Source organism: Cebus imitator, unplaced genomic scaffold (genome assembly GCF_001604975.1).
Source record: "Cebus imitator isolate Cc_AM_T3 unplaced genomic scaffold, Cebus_imitator-1.0 Scaffold287, whole genome shotgun sequence".
Taxonomy (NCBI): Eukaryota; Metazoa; Chordata; class Mammalia; order Primates; family Cebidae; genus Cebus; species Cebus imitator.
The window spans coordinates 53,425-70,425 of NW_016107602.1; the positions used below are offsets into that span (position 1 = coordinate 53,425).

The 17,001-nt window shown below is 39.8% G+C and overlaps 1 protein-coding gene and 1 pseudogene across 1 annotated transcript; both read right to left on the reverse strand.

The window, feature by feature from the left end:
- Nucleotides 1–15,710: 15,710 nt before the first annotated feature.
- On the reverse strand, nucleotides 15,711–16,413 carry LOC108284981 (low molecular weight phosphotyrosine protein phosphatase). Its single transcript, XM_017501965.2, has one exon. The coding sequence runs from the start codon at nucleotides 16,391–16,393 to the stop codon at nucleotides 15,917–15,919; it is 477 nt and encodes a 158-aa protein (XP_017357454.1). The 5' UTR covers nucleotides 16,394–16,413; the 3' UTR covers nucleotides 15,711–15,916.
- Nucleotides 16,414–16,429: 16 nt separating this feature from the next.
- Nucleotides 16,430–16,844, reverse strand: LOC108284982 (annotated as a pseudogene).
- Nucleotides 16,845–17,001: the final 157 nt, after the last annotated feature.

A 17,001-nucleotide genomic window follows, 5' to 3' on the forward strand; every position in this document is an offset into this window, starting at 1 on the left:
AAACTTTACGTAGAGAAAGGCTTATTTGAGTAAAGACCTAAAGGAGATACTGAATATAATCAAGTAGATGTCTTGGGGAGAAGCATTTCAGGCATAGAGAATAGCAAATGCATTGCTCCAAAGGCACAAGAGCCACTGGTATATTCAAGGAACAAGAAGAAGGCCTCTGTGTAATAAGCTGAGTGAATGGTGGAGAGTAGAGAGAAGTGAAATTAGAGAAGTAAAAAGAGGTAAATGTGGGATGTGGAGACTGGGATGATGGTATATTAGTTATCGATTACACTAAATATAGCAGCTTAAAACTAATATATCTCACGGTTCCTGAGGCTCAGGAATTGGAGCAGCTTATCTGCATAGCTCTGGTTCAGGGTTTCATGAGGTTGCAATCAAGCTGTAAGCCTGTACTGCAGTCTTGGAAGAGTTAGCAAACTACTGCCTGTTTCTATAAATAAGATTTTCTGGGAACACATTACTTTTCATGTTGTGTATAATGGAAAAGTCGAGTAGTTGCAATATAAACCCCAAGGCCTGCAGAGCCCGAAGTATTTACCATCTGACCCTTTAAGAAAAAGTGATGTGACTGAAGCTGGAAGATCAATCTCCACGGATCAGAGCACTCACAGGGCTGTTAGTAGGAGAATTCAGTTCTCTGAAGTTCTTGCTATGCGGTCTCTGTGTGGCACTGGTGATAACATGACAGCTGGTTTCCCCCAGAGCAAGTGATCCAAGGGAGATGGAGAAAGAAACCAAGATGGAAGCCACAGTGGCTATAATCAAATCTCAGAAGTAGCATGCCATCACTTTTTCTTTATTGTACTGATCACATAGACCAGTCTTGGAACAGAATAACAAATACCAGGAGGTAGGGATCATGACTGGGGGCCATCTTGGAGACTGGCTCCCACTGAGGGGATATCAAGTAGGGAGAGCTCTTTAGGCTCTTACAAGGGCATCAGCTATTTTTCTGAGTGCAGACAACATACTGGGGGCTGCAGATAGAACTGAGCAGAGAAATGTCATGATCTGATGACATATTTTAGATTACAGTGAAGTATTTCATTAGTCTATGACAAGAAGGAATGAGAATACAGAGCTTCATCTTTTTTTTTTTTTTTTTTTGAGACGGAGTTTCGCTCTTGTTACCCAGGCTGGAGTGCAATGGCGCGATCTCGGCTCACCGCAACCTCCGTCTCCTGGGTTCAGGCAATTCTCCTGCCTCAGCCTCCTGAGTAGCCGGGATTACAGGCACGCGCCACCATGCCCAGCTAATTTTTTGTATTTTTAGTAGAGACGGGGTTTCACCATGTTGACCAGGATGGTCTCGATCTCTTGACCTCGCGATCCACCCGCCTCGGCCTCCCAAAGTGCTGGGATTACAGGCTTGAGCCACCGCGCCCGGCCTACAGAGCTTCATCTTAATCAGACTATGCATTTTGAGAATGTGACTTCACAGTTGTGAAGCTGACTTTATTCTGAAGGGCTGAGAGATTCTTAGATTTTCTTGCCTTGCACAGTCTCTGGAACAGCTGGGAAAGTTTTTGTTTGTTTTTAACTCTTTATGGTTTTTATTTATTTTTAACTTTGCTATGAAACATTTCAATTATATATGTAAGTAGGGAAGATGTGTTTAATCTACATTCCTCTACTCTCCACATCCCCAGATTATTTTGAAGCAAGTTCCCAGCATTGCATCATTTCATCCATAAACTTATGCTTGTATCTATAAATTTTAGTATCTAAAAGATAAGGACTCTTTAAATGTAACTACCATACCATTATCACAATATCACACCTATAACAATAATTTCCTGTATCACCCAATGCCCACTCAGTGCTTAAATTTCCCCAAATATCTGGCAATTTTTTAAATTATTATATTTTTAGAGACAGAATCTTGCTCTGTTGCCCAGGCTGGAGTGCAATGGCACGATCTTGGCTCACTACAACCTCCACCTCCTGGGTTCAAGCAATTCTTCTGCTTCAACCTCCAAAGTAGCTGGGATTATAGGTGCCCGCCACCATGCCCAGCTAACTTTTGTATTTTTAGTTGAGATGGGGTTTCACTACATTGGCCAGGCTGGCCTCGAACTCCTGGCCTCACGTGATCCACCCGCCTCAGCCTCCCAAAGTGCTAGGATTACAGGCATGAGCCACCGAACCTGGCAAATATCTGGTAATTTTTAACTTTGTACAAATCACAGTTGTAATAAGGTCCATAGTTACAATTAAATGTCTCTTAAACCTCCTTTAAAAGTTTGCCTTCACTCTATCTCTCTATACTCCCCTACCCCAATTTATTTGTTGATTACACTGGGTCATTTGTCCTGTAGACTTTTCCTAATTCAGATTTTCTTTTTTTTTTCTAATTCAGATTTTCATACTTCGCCTCCTCGTAGTGTCATTTAATGTGGTCCTCTGTCCACTTTATTTCCCAAAAATTGATGGTTGGATCTAGAAATGTGATCAATATCAGATTCAAGTGATTCTTTTTTGACTTGAATACTTGTAAGTGCCTTTGTGCATATCTATTAAGAAGTATGTATTGGCCGGGCGCGGTGGCTCCACGCCTGTAATCCCAACACTTTAGGAAGCCGAGGTGTGAAGATCAGGAGGTCAAGAGATCGAGACCATCCTGACCAACATGGTGAAACCCTGTCTCTACCAAAAATACAAAAATTAGCCAGGCGTGGTGGCGCGCGGAAGAATCGCTTGAACCCAGGAGGCAGAGGTTGCAGTGAGCCAAGATTGTGCCACTGCACTCCAGCCTGGCGACAGAGCAAGACTCCGTCTCAAAAATAAAAGAAGTGTGTGATGTCTCGTTTCCTCTTCTGTCGTGTTAGCAGCCCTTGATGACCATTGCCTAGATCATTGCTTCCCTACGGATTGCCCAATGGTATTACTCTATCTTTCCTTTTTCACTTAGTAACTGGAATACCCCTATAAAGAGGTACTTCTCATCGACCCTGAGGTACAGTTCACATAAGAAAGATAGGATAAATGCTTGCTTCTTTTCCTTTATTTTATAATTTTTCAAGTTATTCTCAATCAGATATTCTCTAAAAGTGATCAGTGAGGGTTTTCTTTTTGTTATTTGGTTTTGTTTGTTTCAGTTTGTTTGTTTTAGTATCATATGGAACCTATGATGAAAAAAGATATGTTATATTCTAGTCCTTTGTACTTTCTCCTAATAATATGCAAATAGTCTCATATTTAGCCAGTGAGAGCCTTTTCAGGTTGGCTTTTGTATCCTTTTGACATGATCTTATTTGGGTTTTATTGCTTATTTGCTTTACGGTATAATAGGATGTGCTAGGCTCTTCCAAATTTCCTGCCTCAGATCTAGAGTCATCCATTTCTTTTTTCTTTCTTTCTTTCTTTCTCTCTCTCTCTTTCTTTCTTTCTTTTCTTTTACAGAATCTCACTCTATCACCCAGGCTGAGTACGGTGGTACAATCTCAGTTCACTGCAACCTCCATTTCCCAGGTTCAAGCAATTCTCCTGCCTTAGCCTCCTGAGTAGCTGGGACTACAGGCATCTGCCACCATACCCAGCTAACTTTTGTATTTTCAGTAGAGATGGGGTTTCTCCATGTTGGGCAGGCTGGTCTTGAACTCCTGACTTCAAGTGATCCTCCTGCCTTGGCCTCCCAAAGTGTTGGGATTACAGGCGTGAGCCAGTTCACCCAGCCAGAAGTCATCCATTTCTACGAGGAGCTCTGGGCTATTTTCTTGGTGCTGGAGATGCTTGTTGTTACTGGGCTGGTGTTTGTTTCTAGGTCTTTTGATGGACAGAGTGAAAGAATACATTTTTGTTCTTAAAAGAAAGTGACTGATGCTTCCAATTCAAAGTCAGGATAAAACAGTTTTTATTCCATCAATTTTATGACCATGTCTCTTTTTTCCCATGCTGAAAGTTCCGGTTCTCAATGACACCAACACAAATGCTCATTTGCTCTATCTCACAATATACACATAATAGTCTCAATATAATAATACCAACATAACTACCTATAATATAATGACTTTACAGCTTAAGATTTTTTTTGCAGTTCTTTTTGTCCTTATGGTATATCCCACTAGAAATGAACAAAGTTTCATGTTTTAAAATCACTAGAAATGATTCATCCCTGAATGGGTATAGCACAAGCTTGATACACAGATTCATTTGTTTCATTTTGCTTTTGATTAAAAAGTTTGCAAACAAGATGCTTTAGAAGCACCTATACCATTATGAGTGTGTAAAAGAATCTGAGAAGGCCTTCTGGTGGAGATGGCTGACCCTGACTTGTCTTTAAGGAAGAATGGGAATTGATGGGTCAGAGAAGAAGATGGTGAGAATTCCAGGCTGAGGAGGATTGGTGATAGTGGCTACTACCCATCAAGGGCATCTGTTTTGGAATCTTTACGTACTACATCTCATTTAATTTCCACAGCTACCCTTTAAATTAGCTATTAATCCCCTTTTACAAATCAGAAAACCAAGGGCTTAGAGTGCTAAACAGTTGATCTATGTTCACACAGCTAGTAAGTTCCAAATTGGAATATAAACTCACATCTATGTGGCTTCGATGCTGATGCTCTGTAAATGCTTTAGTGTAAAAAATGTTTCTAAATTTCTCTCTGAGAGGCAATCCTTTTCACAGTGATGCACATTCAGCGGGCTCCTTAAGAGAACAAAGCCTAAGAATAATCTAGCTTTTGAAGACAACCAAGCTTCTTTTTTCCTCTGCCAGAGACCCACAAACTGGCTTAACAGAGGGTTCTCTGACACACAGTTTTATTGTAATAAAGCTAGTCATAGGAGATGGCCTACTGCCTTCAAGAAATAGTATGGAAGATTCCATATTTCATCACCCCTGTACTTTTCATTGAGGCATGAAACAGGCATTTCCAATGAGACTTTTTCTCTATTTCAGCTGAGACTCCAAGGACTGAGATCAAAATTAAGGTGCCAAACATTCCCACATTCCAAATCTATGCAGAGCTTACAAAGGAGGTGCTCCAGTTCTGGTTTTCTAAGTCTGCTTTCATTACCTACTTCCAGGACACATGAGAAATTGAAGACTTTTAGGCATTGGACTCATTCTTGAGAAAAACTAAGGCAAAGGCGGTGGCTGGAGCAGTTTGCCTATGAGAGAGCAATGAGTGGTCCATTTCTGTAGGTACAAGGATGCACAGGTGCTTCCCCTCAACCAGATGTAGTTCACGAGGTAGTACATGGGGAAGGACCAGGCTTGGCTTGAGTTCTTGTTCATCTTGGAGGACTGCTTGGGAGAGAAGTGGGACCCCAAAAAGAAAGTGTCTATGTAGAATGGACTACCACATGCTCAGGGGCTAAAGGTACTAAGTGAAGAGCCTGAGAAATGGTATTGCTATGTCACGAATGTTGCAGCTAAAGATCCTCTGTGATAAATCTTTGAGAAATCCAAAAACATATACATCAAGAGAAGGAAGAAGCCTTGAACTTTCTTCAAGCCCAAAAAGCCACATCACCAAACTGCAGTGGTTGAGTCAGATCTTTTCTTTCCTTTCCTTTTTTCTCCCAGACCCTGTTCATTTCTAGGCCAACCCCAGAGGAGCCAGAGGCAGAATATTGAAGTTGGAGGAGGTACACACCTCAGAATTCCCTGTTACACAAATTAATACCACTGTCTTTTTGTTTAAGCTGTATCATAAACATTCTGACACTTTGACAGAATTCTTGGTTTACTTGTTTTCCTCCCTCACTAGACTGTAAATATCTTGAGGCTGAAAACCAGGTCAAATTTATCTCTGTGCATTCCTGGGTAAACAAATCCAGATAACTACCAAAAAAAAATCCCAAGTCAGATAATTAATAACATTACCTTTCATTGATAAATGTAGAAAGGCAACCAAGGTTCACCCAAAATGAGTAAAACCAACAGTATCAAAGAAAATGATTGGAATGAGCAATCCAATAGATTGCTGACCCAGAAATAGATATGAGAGTAACAGAAGAAAGTTTCCCTCTGCCCAAGAAAACCTGGATCCTCATATTGCAAGGTAGTCCAGGCAGAATGAAGGGGAAAATCTCATAACTTCCTGAAGAAGTTTCAGTACTCCAAAGGATAAAAAGAAAATCCTAAAAGCTTCCAGAGGGAAGAGAAAATAAAGCAAAAGTTTACCTACAAAGAAATAATCTTGAATTGGACCTACTAAGGGAATGCACTAAGCTTCGAAGCAGGAATGTCTGGGTCTCATCAGCTATAAGAATCCTTTCCTGTCCTTAGCCTTCCTGTCTTCTATAAACAAAGAGATTAAACCAGCTGATTTCTGTTTCTCTCTCTCTCTCTCTCTCTCTCTCTGTGTGTGTGTGTGTGTGTGTGTGTGTGTGTGTGTGTGTGTGTTTCCAGTTCTGACTTGTTTTGAATGCTTGTTGATGTACTCCAAGGCTGATCTCTTTTGGAGCTTTCCTCATGATACCCACCAGGCCACTCCGTAAATACACAACACATACAACGGATTTTGCTTTTTTTTTTAACTGCCCTATGCTTTAAACAAGAATGTGAGTTTATTGCCTGAACACAACTGATTTATCAACTCAATCTTATTTCTTAAGGACAGGAATAGTGGCTTCATGTACAGTACACTATAAATAAAAAACAATACATAACTGCTGGATTAATCAATCAACAAACTTTTATGAGCATCTGCACTATGTCTCTCTCTTTTTCTCTTTTCTTTTCTTTTCTTTTTTTTTTTTTTTTTTTTGAGGCAGGGTCTTGCTATTTCACCAAGGCTAGAGCGTAGATCACAGTTCACTGCTGGACTTCCTGGACTCAAAATATCCTCCCACCCCAGTATCCCAAGTAGCTGGGACTGCAGGTGTGTGCCATGACACCCAGCTAATTTTCTCTCTCGCTCTCTCTCTCTTTTATTTTTTTTTTGTAGAGATGAGGCCTCACGATATTCCCCAGGCTGATCTCAAACTTGTGGGCTCAGGATTCTCCTGCCTGAGCCTCCCAAGGTGGCTGGGATTACAGGCATGAGCCACTGTGCCCAGCCAGTATGTCTCATACCATGCAAAGTCATAGGATTTTGAGAAGACCCTACAGATCTTCTGCTCCAGTGCTTATTGGAGTGCATAAAACAGGATTCTAGTTCCATGTGAACATAGTAAGTAGTACAGTAACAATAAAATAACACGTGGGAAATGCACAGTTAAGCAAAACTAAACATTTCCTTACTTTGAGACTTTTCAGGTCTTCGTGACTCTCCATGCACTGGTTTCCCCAAATATGTAGCTTTCCTTAAATGTACTGGATCATAGAGTACTTTTATTTACCAACTCAAGAAAGCATATTGAGTTTCTAGGTCTAAATAATGGTTTATAAAAAATGCAGTGGGTAAAGAACATATTAAATGACACCAGGAGGATTTAATCAGCCATATCCAGAATGTGAGAGATTCTACAAGATAAATGACCAGTTTCTCCAACAACAAAGAAACAGCATTAACAGAAGAGAGTGGGCCAGTTATAGAACAAAAGAGATTTAAGAGAAAAATCACCATATGTAATATGGGGACATTTTGGGAAAATGATCCAAACCAAATGCAAATAGATATTTTTGAGATAAGCAAAAAATAATTGAACATGAACTGGGTATTAAAAAATGTAAGCATTGGCCAGGTGCGGTGGCTCACACCTGTAATCCCAGCACTTTGGAAGGCTGAGGTGGGCAGATCACGAGGTCAAGAGATCGAGACCATCCTGGCCAACATGGTGAAACCCCATCTCTACTAAAAATACAAAAATTAGCTGGGCATGGTGATGTGCACCTGTAGTCCCAGCTACTCAGGAGGCTGAGGCAGGAGAATCACTTGAAGCCGGGAGGCGGAGGTTGCAGTGAGTGGAGATCGCACCACTGCACTCCAGGGCAAAACTCTGTCTCAAAAAAAAAAAAAAAAGTAAGCATTACATATTTTAAAACCTATTATTCCTTTTACTCAGTGTGATTATGATTTTTTTTTTATTTGTTATCATATACACACAGAAGTAGTAAAGTAAAATAATACAGGAATTCTTGTATATACTGTCAATGCTTTTTTCCTTGATATGAGTGTTTTGTAGGTGGGTATGTTAACTTTATTTTAAAAATGTTCCTAACACTTATGATTTGTTCACTTTCTCTATGTAAGTTCTATTTCAAAAACTTTATATATATTTAATATTATATAGGTATGTATATATAATGCATATAGGTGGTTTAATATCAGTTTCTAGGGTAAAAGTGTACAGAGTGAAAAATACACCTTCCTTTCCCTGAAGCCTACTGACCCATTTCTTCTCTCAAAGGCAATGACTATTACCAGCGTTCATCTGAAGGTAATTTTATTTAATGTGTGTACAAGTATGTCTATGCAAACATGTCTTGGATATAATCCATGTAAGTATACATAGATTTTTTAATTTTTAGTAGTAACATGTTATTTTATTGTGTGTTTTACCATGCATTATTTGACTAGTCACTTAGTGCTGGACAGTTAGGCAGTTTACAGTTTTTGTGACTCTGCATATAAGTCCTTGCCTATAAGTATACTCATGGGTTTTTAAATGTTAACAGATGTTGCCAAATTGTCCTCCAGGATGTCTGTACTAGTTTAACCTCCATTTCCACTGAGTAATATATATCACAGTGCTCAAGTTCACAGTATACTGAGTCATATATAGTAATGCCCTCAAGAGGGAGGTATTTTCAAAATAAATTCAGGATAAATTGACTTTTGATTATAGCTATTCTTACTCAAATACCTTAAACAAGGAAGACACTGCTTACTTGTTTATAAAATTAGTGTAGCGGAATGTCAACTTAAGTACTTCTAGAATTTAAGCTTTTCTCTTCTAAATGGTGTGAAAATAGCTACAGTAAACAAGATTGTGTGGTGCTGGCAGAGAGACTATAAAAGTTGAGTCAATACTATGCACAAGATGTAGTACCAACTGCTTTGAATGTATTGTCTGATTTCCTACTGATACATTTTATAAATGAAGTAACTGAGACTCAGAGTGATTGCATAGCAAAGGTGGAATTGGGACCACTTGCAATCAGTCTGATTCCAGAGCCTGTTTGTTCCACTTCTTCAAGGCAGAAAGTTATGAGCAGGAGGAAATAGAGCTATGGTACATGGCATGAATGGAAGGGCATGGGGAACAGTGGAGGAAAAGTTTGAATGATTAGAGTGGAGTGACAATAAGGAAGAAATTGAAACAGAGATATGTATTTTGGGGTGGGGAAATGAAATGATGAAGGCTGAAGGTAACATGTAAAATCTATTAGTTTGAAAGAGACTGATGTCTGGGGAAAAAAAAAAAAACCCTAGAAAATTATCAAAGAAAATTAGCAGAGACTTGAATGTTACCCAGGCAGAAGGAATTGAGGGTTTGGTCTTGAGACTAAGGAATGGATGGATGCAAGAGAACTTGACTTCATTTGCTCAATTTTGCACGTTTATGGAGTGCTTGCCATGAGCCAAACATGACGCTCAGGGCTAGGACTATAGCATGAACAAGATAGACCCACGCTCTGCAGTCACAGAGCTTTCAAAAGGTACCAGCAGGATTTGGTGATGGAATGGAGAGAGGGGTGAAAGAAAAATGGAGATAAAATGGATTATAATTTGAACCTGGAGGTCAAATTCTCAGAAGTAAGGACAAGTCATATTTCTAATTTCTTATTTGATGTCATTGAGTTTGAGTTTTGAAATAGATATTTTCCTGCTGTATCTTCACAGATGAAAGTTTTACATAAAAGAAAGGATGGGTAAGAACACTATGATGATTGTGTTTTCTTATCTATTTCTAAGAATTGTGATTTCTTATGCGTCAGAGACTCTAACATTCTAGTTACAGAATCACTTCTCTTCAGTGGAGCTTGGTTTCTCTAATTGTAAAATACATTGGCTATCTTAAAATTCATTAGGGCCTAACCCTGGCTACACATTAAATTCAGCTGGGGGATTAGAATCACCTGCACATTAGAATTTCCTGGGGAAGCTTTTACAGAATACCCAAGCCCAGGACTTACCCAGACCAATTAAACAAGAATTTCTGTTGGTGGTCCCAGGTGGGGGTATTTTTTTTTTTAACTTTCCCAGATTATTTTAATACTCAGCCAGCGTAGAGAACCAAAAGTTGGATAATCTCTAATGTCCTTTCTACGTCTGAAGAGGCCATGATTCTCAAGGACAGAAAATTAAACACTCTTAAGGTTACATTTTATAGATTAATAGGGTGGGAATGAGCTTAAGATATGGCTGGTTATATATAATAAAAATATATTTATATTAGTCTAATCCAAGGAAAGAGATGCTCCTGAAAGAACTATAAAAATAAAAATAGCCAGGTGTGCTGGCTGATGCCTGTAATCCCAACACTTTGGCAGGCTGAGGTGGGAAGAACACTTGAGCCCAGGAGTTCGAGACCAGCCTGGGCAACATGGTGAAACCCTATCTCTAGAAAAAATACAAAAATTAGCTGGGTGTGGTGGAGCATGCTTTAGTCCCACCTACATGGGGGGCTAAAGTGGGAGGATCACTTGAGCCCAGGAGTTTGAGACTGCAGTGAGTCACGGTTACACCACTGAACTCCAGCCTGAGTGACAGAGCAAGACCCTGTCTCTAAAAAATAAAAATAAAAATGTATTTAATTAGTTCAATCCAAGGAAAAGAGCAGCTCTTGGAACCTTTGGATCCTATCTGGCTGCAAAAAAGGAGAAGCACAGAAACACATCCAGTATTTGTGTGTGTGTGTGCATATAAACTATACACACATAAAATTTTACCAACACTCACAAAAATATTGGATTAATTCCTAGCTGCATAATGGGCTGTAATTTGATGTTTTTCCCATTAGATGGAGCTATATCTTTGTTAAGAAGATGCTATAAATTTCTAAAAGGGATGTTTTACAGATGATGAATTTCCCAGTGAAACAGGAAAGAACTATTACAAAAGTGTATGATATAAATTGCTTTTAAAATAGCCATGTTATATCTAACCCTTGAAATACCTTAAATTGTTCATCTGTTTGACTTTGCACAGGCTTTATATCAACACTCTGTGGATATTAGCATACTTAATAAAACTTTGTTTTCTGTGTTTCCCTTCAAAAAAGCCCAAATTAAACTCTACATCTGGAATAGTAGCTGTTAATAGTATTTCAGTTAGGATACTTTTAGATATGAGCCCTACAACCTTTTATTTGCAGTTTCAAATCACAAGGGGCACATTTCACAAATTAAAAACAAAACAAAACAAAACAAAAACAGACATTCATTTGACCTAAACACTGAGTGAGAAAGAGAAGAGAGAGGCAGAGAGAGAGAGTTTTGTTTCTCCCTATTTTGCTCAGATTCATCTTGAACTCCTGACCTCAAGTGATCCTCCTGCCCTAGCTTCCCAAAGCCCTAGAATTACAGGAGTGAGCCACCACACCTGGCCTGAATATGTATACTTTTTAGTATAAGTATGTTCCATGCAATGTTTAGGACATATACTAAAAGATTACTTCTCCCTACCCTACCGCTACCACCACAAAAACCAAAAACAACCACAATAATCACTATTATTTGTTGTTTATCTGAAATTCAAATTTAACTGAGCAGTCTGTATTTTATCTTGCAGCCCTATCTAAAAACTCAAGAGTTTTGAAACTATTTGATGGCAAAATGTAACTTACAGGCGAGGCTATGTATAGTCTTTACTTACTGTTAATGTTTATATGCATCACTGTACAGTTATATGTGTTAATGTTTTCGATAATAGGCACTGGTCCAGATTCCACTGGGAATGTTACATAATACATGATATTTGTACCATATTACCTTTTTAGAATAAAAAAGCACTGAATTCCAAAATATATTTGTCTCCAGTACTTTGGGAAAATATATTGTGAGCCGATAATAAATTTCTAACTTTGTAAGCAGGAAAAATAAGTATGCAAGAAGTTATTTCTGAAGTGCTGTATGAAATTTTTTTAATTTTAATATTACTTCATTATTATTAATAGAGCTGGAAATAGCCATCTAATTTCTTTTTTAAAAGAGTCTCTTACACATGGACACAGGGAGGGTAACATCATATACCAGGGCCTGTTGGGGGGTGGGGGTCAAGGGGAGGGGGAGCATTAGGACAAATACTCAATGCATGAGGACTTAAAACCTAGATGACAGGTTGATGGGTGCACCGAACCACCATGGCGCATGTACACCCATGTAACAAACCTGCATGTTCTGCACATGTACCCCAGAACTTAAAGCGAAAAAACAAACAAAAAAGATGACTCTCTTAATTTTTGCTGTCTTCAAAGAAGCCAGGAAAAGAATGAGTCAGACAAGGCACCTATAGTCCAAACTGAAAGAACTAAAGGAGAAACCATTGTCCTCCTCCAAAGCAAAGTCACCACAGGCCCTGAAAGATAGGTGGCCATTTTTTCTTTCCTTCAAGCAAAACAAACCATGAGAAAGAAAACTGGCTAAATGTCTTCACATTATATTCCATAATGTTGTTACTTTGCTACTTAGGAAATGCTTTATTTCATTTTATTTTATTTTATCTGTTTGTGAGATAGAGTTTCACTCTTGTTGCCCAGGCTGGAGTGCAATTGTGCAGTGGCTCACTGCAACATCCGCCTTCCGGGTTCAAGTGATTCTCCTGCCCCAGCCTCCAGAGTAGCTGGGATTACAGGCATGCACCACCACGCCTGGCTAATTTTGTATTTTTGTAGAGATGGGGTTTCTCCATGTTGGTCAGGCTGGTCTCGAGCTCCTGACCTCATGTGATCTGCCTGCCTTGGCCTCCCAAACTGCTGGGATTATAGGCCTGAGCCACCGAGCCCAACCCAGGAAATGCTTTCTAATTTGTCTTAAATCTGTCTGCTTTCAGCACGTGTTTAATAGAGTCAATGTTGATGACCATTAAAGCACTGCTTACGAATGTTCTCACAAATATGCCTTTTTACTTTATTAAGTACCTATTGATTTTCTCCTCAGATTTCTATTTCCAGTTTAAATCATCTCAATTCCCTTCAGAATTTTTCATTGTAGCCATTTCTCAAACATTATTATGATTCTAAAACAACTAGCATTAATCTTCTATGCATTAGTATATTAAAAGCTTAATATATAGGAGGATTACCTCTCTGCAGTTATTATATACCAAGACTTATGCTTCAAAACAGTCTCAGTCTACAATGTGTCCACTAGGTTTTTTTCTACTAAATCTCTTCGTATCAAATCAGTTTCTTCTAATAAATTCGAAAAATGGGTTTTTCGTAATGTTCTCTTTTCTTTCTTTTTTTAAGATTTTTATTTATTTTATTTTAAAATAAATGTTAATGAACAAGAGGGACAGAAAACACCGGTGGCTGCTAGGGGGTCAGAGACAAGATCGAGTACAGGGGCCAGAGGGGACTGTCCTGAGTGATGGAACTGTCCTGCCTAGTGATTGGTTATAAAACCATACATTTGTCCAAATTCACAGACTAGACTAAAAAAGGTGATTTTACTGAATGTAAATTATAAACTTTTTTATTTTTAAAAAAGAAATCATGGAGCCCAGGTGTGGTAGCTCATGCCTGTAATCCTAGCATTTTGGGAGGCCAAGGCAGACCACTTGAGTTCAGGAGTTTGAGACTAGCCTGGCCAACAAGGTGAAACCTGGTCTCTACTAAAAATATAAACATTCATCAGGTGTGACGGCACACGCCTGTAATCCCAGCTACTCGGAAGGCTGAGCAAGAGAATCGCTTGAACCTGGGGGGCAGAGGTTACAGTGAGCCCAGATCGCGCCACTGCACTGCAGCCTGGGCACCAGAGAATCTGTCTTTAAAAAATAAAAATAAAAAAGAAAAGAAAAAGAAAAAGGAAGATAATGAAAAAAGAAGAACCAAACATTTACCCTATGTGAGAAAAAAACAATTGGGCTTATGATAGGTTTGCTCTTATAGACAGTAAAAACAAATGCCAGGAATTTAAAGCAAAGAACAGTAAAATGAGAAAGATCTTAAACATACAAAGTGTTTCAAAATTATTTTTTAGAACAACATGCTTATACAAGAGGTAAGACTTATTTTTGTATTTGATTTGATAATTTGTCTTGGAATTTTTCTGTGGGAATAAAAGTGTTCGAATGCTTTTTTTTTTTTTTTTTTTTTTTTTTGGGTTTTTAGTCTTGTTACCCAGGCTGGAGTGCAATGGCGCAGTCTCGGCTCNCAATGGCGCAGTCTCGGCTCACTGCAACCTCCGCCTCCCGGGTTCAGGCAATTCTCCTGCCTCAGCCTCCTGAGTAGCTGGGATTACAGGCACGCGCCACCATGCCCAGCTAATTTTTTTTTTTGTATTTTTAGTGGAGACGGGGTTTCACCATGCTGACCAGGATGGTCGCGATCTCTTGACCTCGTGATCCACCCGCCTCGGCCTCCCAAAGTGCTGGGATTACACGCTTGAGCCACCGCGCCCGGCCGAACAACTTTTCTTAAAAGACAAAAATTCAAATGTAACATACGTCCAGCTAAAACTGAATCTAGCTGTTTATAAGAACTGATTCCAAAATATAAAAATATGAAATTTACATAACTGATATGTAGAAGCTTTTCAAAATTGATTGTAAATTTAAAAGTTAAGATTGGCCTTGCCTCTGAAGTCTGGAGCTGCAGATCAGCCAGCAATGGCTGCCTGTCTCGGCTTTCTTGGTGCCTGAGCTGCAGAGTGGGCCTCTCGAGGGGCTGTTGCCTGGGTCACTCTTCCTCTGGCTGTTTGTGGTAGGTGCATGAGGCACTCTGTGTTGGCCTGGAAAGAATCCCACGCACTGGAAGTCTGTGAAGAAGCGAAGACGCTAAAGGCGTACAGTGTTGTGTATACTTGGAGACAGTGGAGCGGGCCCAGGGCAGTCCTCCCCAGGCTGGGTTTTTTTTTTTTTTTTTTTCATATCTTTGGCTGTAATTTTATAAATCCCGTTTATTTTGAAATATTCATATGATTTTGACATTAACTCAAAATACACAGAAATTACTTGTATCTGCCTATACATTTAGAAGAATACTTAACAATCAGTATTTATGCATGCCAAATAAAACTTTTCCCAATTTTTAAAATTATTTTTAAAAATAAGCCAATTTATATTGGACATTTGGGTTATATGTGCATATAAAAGTCATATTCCTCAGCTAGTCTAACTGACCACAGACAGACTAGCATACAAGTGTTCTTCTTTCTGGATGGAGTTAAGTTTCAGAGGCAAAGTGGTTCAGATGGGAGCAAATGAGCTGACCTCCTCATGAAGTAAACTCGACAAAATCAAGAAGTATTAAAGGTGCTAATGACTGATTCCATACATCTTTCTGTCTTCTCTATCTTTTCAATATACAAGTATGCACTATGGGTGTGTATAAATTAAAACACTTCTATACTGTGAGCTCCTACGGAGGGGCTACTGTGAATACATAAAAGGCCCTAGGGAAGAGAGAGGTAGCGCAGGGGAGCAGAGGGCACCTGCCCTCCATCAGGCCATCCACACAAACCTACCGAGGAGGTAGACTCGATGATCTAAGTCTCAATGGGCTTAGATGTTGACCTGGACCTTCAAGTGGGGTTTTCCTTCATTGTATTTTATGTTGTTTGTTCAACTATTTTTGTAATTGGGGCAAAGTGAGATGTTCAACTAGTCTAAGAATACTTTATATACCCCATAAACTGTCTGAGTCAAAGGTTTTTATTTATTCTTCTGCCAATCACCACTGATTTCCACCTAGAATTATTTTGTAAGGTAAGAAACAGTTAAGTCAACTGAACAAAGAGCTGGGGCTTTGGGCTCTGGAACATTATTACACACTAACTGGGAAACGCAGGGCCTCAGGGTGGGGTCTAGTCAGGCTGGCTGCAGCAGGGCACAAACCTGCCTCAGTGGGCCTTCTCCAAGAATGCTCTGCAGCACCTGACACACTGCTGGTACACCGCCTCAAAGTCAGAGTCATTCCCATAATAAGGATCTTCAATAATAAGTTGTTTTTGTGGATCATAGCTCCCAAGTAGTTCAATTTTAGCTTTGCAGGTTTTAACTTGATTACTTTTTCTATTCAAATCTCTCAGATTGCTTTCATCCATACATAGTATATAATCAAATGTGGCAAAATCTTCTTTGGTAATCTGTCTTGCTTTATGGGCTGTGTGAATGCCATGATTTCTTAGGCAGCTCACAGCTCTTGGGTCTGGGGACCGGCCCACGTTCCAGTCAGAAACAGCACCACTGTCAATGACCCAATTCTCTGAGATGTTTTGATCAGTTACAAGTTTCCTGAAAACTGCTTCTGCAATGGGTGATCGACAAATGTTACCCAGACACACAAACAGCACGGACTTGGTAAACGGCTCCGCCATCTTCCCGCGCGTAGTGGCCCCCAGGCTGGTTTTTAAAGCACGTTTTTGGTTTAGGATTCAGCTTCATCATGGTCACTTTCATTATCATTGTCATTCTCCTCATCTTCTTCCCTCTTTTCCTCTTTAAGCATTTTTGGGTATTTACTAGCTAAAATCTTCTTTGGTAATATATCTGCAAGAAACTGAAAAGTCTCTGATTCCTCTGCAGTGTTTGCTAAATATACTGTAAGTCAGTACTTTCTTTTCCTTTCCAATGCTATGTCTGTAGGAATAGGCGGCTAGACATTGAACAAAAAGCTCCGTGGTCTTGGCTGTGAGCACCAGCGCCTCCTGGCTGATGCCAGGGACACCTCGGGGGAGCTCTTCATGATGACCCGGATGCGGGACAAGGGCTGCGAGACGAGCCGCTGCTCCCCGCACTTGTCTTTGCCCACGATCACGTCCGCCATCTTCCCGCCCCTAGCGCCAAGTGGCTGTCCTGCCCGGCCTGCCGGGGGGTGCGGGGAGCAGCGCCCGCTGCCCCTGTTCTCTTTTTCTGTTACAAAGACACACACACGTATGCATTTTCCCTTTATCTTCCAACTTTCTAAATGTTATTATACCCTTGT

Excerpts from the sequence above, each read along its gene's own strand:
- LOC108284981 (XM_017501965.2), bottom strand. The coding sequence starts at position 16,393 with ATGGCGGAGCCGTTTACCAAGTCCGTGCTGTTTGTGTGTCTGGGTAAC.